The sequence below is a fragment of the Eucalyptus grandis genome, chromosome 7 (genome assembly GCF_016545825.1).
Source record: "Eucalyptus grandis isolate ANBG69807.140 chromosome 7, ASM1654582v1, whole genome shotgun sequence".
NCBI lineage: Eukaryota > Viridiplantae > Streptophyta > Magnoliopsida > Myrtales > Myrtaceae > Eucalyptus > Eucalyptus grandis.
Window position 1 is genome coordinate 21715180 of NC_052618.1, and position 5248 is coordinate 21720427.

Sequence of the window (5248 nt, forward strand, 5' to 3'; positions counted from 1 at the left end):
GTTGGTTGCCCAAAGGCCACGACGGACAAGGGTCGGCCTCGCGAGCCTCGGCTCGCTTGTGACTAGCGAAGTTGTGGCCTTTGGTCGATTGTCAGGGCTATGCGACTAGCCAGAGAAAAAAAGGGAAAGAAATTAAAAAAAAACAAGAAAAAGAAATTAAAAACATAAAAAAATTAAAAATTTGAAAAAATTAAAAAAATTAATAAATTTTATCCACCTAGCACGTCAGCAAATTCCAGTATAAATTGATTGAATGAAGGCAAAAAGTAAAAAATTTATGATTTCTTTGATAAAATTGAAAGGTTTATGATTAACAAAAGTTTAATATACTTAACACTTTTTGGACAATTTTTCCCGTGTCATTATCACAAGTAATAATCCACGTGGCGTCCACGTCAGCCCGCCGGGAGTGAAATCCTGACGAGGAGCAAGAATCCAAGAATCTCCTCCTCCCACGGGCGAGCGGTAGCATCTCCTCCACAGTCTCTCTCTCTCTCGCAATCTCTAAATTCTGCTGCGCGGCCTCGTCACAGCCTCACCTTCGCCACCTTCAAAGCATTACAAAGGACGACGGCGACCCAAAAAGCGTCGAGATTGGTTCTTGGAGCGGAAATCCCGCATGCGATTGAGCTCCTCCTAGAGCCGGTCGTGCCGCCATGTGGGAGTCGCTCAACCTGTGCCACTTCCCGAGAGTACGTACCCTCTTCGGTTTCTTGTTCTGGGTTCGTCTGTCTATGCGCGCTTGGCTCTTTCGTCCATGTTTTGAGCATTTTGTTTCGGAGTTTTTGATAATTTGTGCCGAGTGACCGCCTTTGGATTGAATGGCGTCTGAGGGGCTGTCGTGTGAAATGGCTCAGAGTGTTTTGGAAAGATGGTTATTCGTATGATTATTCGAATGCTGAGTGCTGCCACCAGCCCCTTCACTCTCCTCGCCGCTCCGCTCTCTTTTCGCCTCAAGACCCACCTCGCGTTCCGCCCGATAAGGCCGCCGCCTCCGCCGTCTCGTCCCGTCTCCGCCGCTGCTCCGTGTGGTGGTTTCGGCTCGCCGGGCCGTTCGAGGAGGAGCTTCCGCGGCGGGGTGGTGGCCACGGCCGCGCCCGGGTCGGTCCAGAAGTCGGAGGAGTGGCAAGCGGTCCTGTCGCCCGAGCAGTTCCGTATCCTGAGGCAGAAGGGGACGGAGTTAGTAATTCCTTTGAATTCCCTTGATTTTTTTTTTTTTGGGGTCTCTGTTTTACTGCTAGCTTATCTTGATTGTGGGTTTGTCGTTCTTGATTTTGGGTTCCTGCTCTTCTTGATGCTTGGCTTTCTGTACTGGGTTGGGGTTTGTTGAATCCGGTTGGTTTGGTTTAGACGTGATTACCATGCTGTCTCCTTGAAGCTCGGGTGCACCGAGGTTTGAGACATTCTGTCCAATGAGGCTTTCTTGGGCTGTCTATTTATGTGACGTATGTGATAGGTTGAATTAGAATTGGGCTTTGAGTTTTGATGAGTTTTGATTCAGCACGGTACAACACATTTCTAGTGCGTCAAGCGGTGTGTTGGAGGTGGATTCTTTGTGAATTACGTTTTAATAGGAGAAACCACTGAGGAAATGCGGGTTAGGATGTTCTCTGTGTTTTTCGAGGTGTGGGGAGGGTCATTTTTATCTGGGTTTTTGTGGGAATGTGTTGTTTTAGCTATTACTTTAGTTCGCTGGCACTGTCCTGTGTCTGGAAGGCTTTGTTTTTATTCGGAAATATCGGCCCTTTTAGGTTCATGTTGGGTGCTAAGGATTTGTTACCGCATGAGTGCTGACATCTTGGTTACTTATGAAGTCTTATACTTCTCACTTTTCATCAAAACAAAGGTGAAAAGGTGTCGAAATCATCCTAAAGTGTGGATCGTAGGGTTATCACGTGCAGTTGGTGCGAAGCTTTGTGCTTGGAGAGCTTCTTTTTAAAAAAAAAATAATTCTTGGTTCTTGAAACAACTTCTATCTGTTGTGAGGGAGTGTGATCTCCATTTTGACTCATCTAAAGCTTTTGCATCGTCCTTGTAATGCTCTTTTTTTACACTCTGTATCTTGTTTGTACTCATTTCACTTTGATTGTTCAAAGGGTCTCTTAATCTGTTAAATTATGAAAGCAATGCAGAGCCAGTAGTCAAGCTCCTCAACTGCTGGCTTTTAGGCTCAATACATTATACACGTGCAGGATATAGGCGGGATTAAAGGGCTAAGTTTCTATCCTGTTTTTAAGAGAATCTCAGAACTAAGAATACTATCCTCTTGTTACTGCTGTGGCATTTTAGAAAATGATTCATTTGTCGTTCTCATGATCGTACTGTTACCATGGATTACCTGCTAAGGCTGATCACGATATCTTAAGCTCTTATCAGCCCTCTTTTTGGGGCTTTCCTGCTTTAGTAATCAATCAATTCGATGGACCTCATGCACGTGATGGACTAATTTTTGGTACTATGTGTTGCTTGGGCAAATATTCGACTAGAAAACAAGAAAGAAAACGCATGATATAGATAAATCAAATGACATTGGGAGCACAATGGTTGATTTTTTCGAAATGCTGTGTAACAAGATACATTCTGTTAGTTATGTTAGTGTGGGCCACGACATAGGTATACACCCACGAGTAAAGAAAGCTGTTAAAATAGGTGGACGATCGCCTCATATCATGCTTTAGGAAAGAATTCTATTCCTGTGGTTATGTACAGTATTTACTTGTTGGGTTGTTATACACACGAACAATCCTCTTCAACTATCCTTAATGGCTCGGAAGTGATCTGAGAGTACTTAAATGTTGCCGAGCCTGATGCAAGTAGTTGAAGACTCGTGTATATTCTTTTTAAATGCAATCTCATCCTTTTTCTAATTCAAGTATCAAAGCAATGGAGAACAAAGGAGCATAATTGAATACTTTTTGATGCCTCCTCTACTATGTTTATGTACAAGAAGCAACTCTTTCCTCTGGTTTGATATTGGGTATCATTGGTGATAAATCCTCGGACATATATATGCGTGTATTATTTTCGAACAAAAAAGTGTCATCTTGATCTGTCTCATCTTGTTGCTGTTTCTCTAACATGTAGATATCCTGGCACGGGTGAATACGACAAGTTTTTGAAGAGGGGTTGTACAATTGTGCAGCATGCGGGACTCCTCTTTACCGTTCTACAACTAAATTTAACTCTAGCTGCGGCTGGCCTGCTTTCTACGAGGGCCTCCCGGGAGCTATAACCTGCACTGTGAATCTCTCTTTGTATCAATTAAACGTGTGGTCACAGGTAACTAAAGACGGTTCTGATTGAAGTCGATTTCTATTACGGCTTGCTCTAGATGACATCTTCCACTTTGTGTTTGTCGAGCTTTCTAAACTGTGAAAATGACGAGAAATGCAAAATGAATCGGGGGTGTTCTGCTTCAAATCATTGATGGGCTTGCCTTGCTTTGTGATCTCAGTCGGATCCAGATGGGATGAGGACGGAAATCACTTGCACTGCATGTGGCGGCCATCTGGGTCACGTGTTCAAGGGCGAAGGGTTCCCCACACCGACTGATGACCGGCATTGTGTCAATAGTATTTCACTCAAGTTCGTTCTTGCCAACTCTTATCCTTCCCAGTAAACTTCTGCAACTAGACTGGTCGGTCGATCACCAGACGCGACCTTCAACTGCTGCTGTTATCTGAGATTGTTTGCTTCCAATTTCTGCACTATGTACAATAAGCTTCCCATAAATCTTCCCAATCTGGATTGAACTTGGATATTTGCTGCTGTCTCTTGAGTAAATAAGGGCCTGTTTGTTTATAAACAAAATTTCTGCTTTTTTGTTCTGGAGAACAAAAAAAAGAACAGAAACGCGTTTGTTTGCGTTTTTATTCCAAATCTATTTTTTTTGTTCCCAGGAACACATTTGGAATAGAAACAAAAACAAGAAAAACATGTTTATTGTTTCTGGAATAATTTTTAAGAACAAATTTTCTTTCTCCTTTTTTTTTTCTTCTTATTTTCTTCTTTTTCTTTTGAGGTCGCTGGCCTCGACCATGGCGACGATTGGCCATCAAGGGCCGGCAACCTTGCTGGAGTGTCGCGAGCCCCGGCGAGGCCGAGCATCATTGGTCCCTAGCGAGGCTCGGTCCCAACTTGGGGGCGAGCTCGGCCTCACCGGATCTAGGCGAGTCCGAGCTTGCCCAACCTCACCCCGCGCCCCGCACCGGTCGAGCCTCACTGGTTGGGCGAGCCCGAGCTCGCCCAGATCCGGCGAGGCTGAGCTCGCCCAGCCAAGTCGAGACCGAGCCTTGCCTAACCACGGCGAGGCTCGGCCCGCCGAGGCCCGGCGAGCCTCACTTGGTGGCCGGGGCGAGGCCGCCGCCCTCGTCGACCGGGTCGTAGGCCATGGTCGAGGCGCCAAAAGAAGGAAAAAGAAAATAAAGAAAAAGAAAATAAAAATATTAAAAGTTAAAAGAAATAAAAAAAAGAACACAAAATTACCAAACGTGTTTTTGTTTTTTTTTTTTTTAATTTTCGAACAAGTTTACCAAAACGCGTTCCTGGGCCAAAATTGTTTCGAAATAATTTTTGAATAAACACAAACAAACGCACTCTAAAAGTCAAAATCTTTTTGTTGCTATCCATCTCGCAGATGTTTCTCGCCATGTTGTTCTAACGTGGCATGTTGAAAAAGGCTGCTCGATGTTAAACCAGACATGACTTTGCTCTTCGATGATCTTTGATACCACTTGACTGGTGGAAGGTGATAGGAATAGAAATGTGCCGGAGTGAAATCTTAATCATGCACAAACCGCAAAGTAAAGAAAAACTCTCAATTTTATCTAAATATATATTCAAGGGGCAAGTTCCATTACATTATATATGAATATAAGCAAAAAAGTCGTAACCTAAAAAACTCGAAAAGTAGGCCTGATAATTAAATGCAAAATAATATCATCTATAATGATTGTAAAATCCTATGGATAAAGAAGTAAAACAAAATTGAATCATATTAAAAAATCGACAATATATTCAATATCAAATTCCAATGATGTCTTGATTACAAGTACGTTTGGTTGGACTTTTGAGAAAAGCCTTTGGAAAAATGCAAAGGATTTTAACTTAAACGAGTTTTTTAAAAAGTAAAGTGTGTTTAGTAAATTATATTTTGTAAGTCCACTAGGAATTTACCTTTGAGCAAAATAGTATTTGGAGAAATTTATATTTCTAAAGGACTTTTGTGATTAAAAAAAAAGAAAAGATG

At 42.7% G+C, this 5248-nt stretch overlaps 1 protein-coding gene across 1 annotated transcript; it reads left to right on the forward strand.

The window, feature by feature from the left end:
* Positions 1-518: 518 nt before the first annotated feature.
* On the forward strand, positions 519-3760 carry LOC104453001 (peptide methionine sulfoxide reductase B5). Its single transcript, XM_039317109.1, is given in 5 exon segments — positions 519-692; positions 858-1179; positions 3085-3113; positions 3116-3279; positions 3455-3760. Coding segments are annotated over 4 exon segments (666 nt in total). The 5' UTR covers positions 519-692; positions 858-871; the 3' UTR covers positions 3620-3760.
* Positions 3761-5248: the final 1488 nt, after the last annotated feature.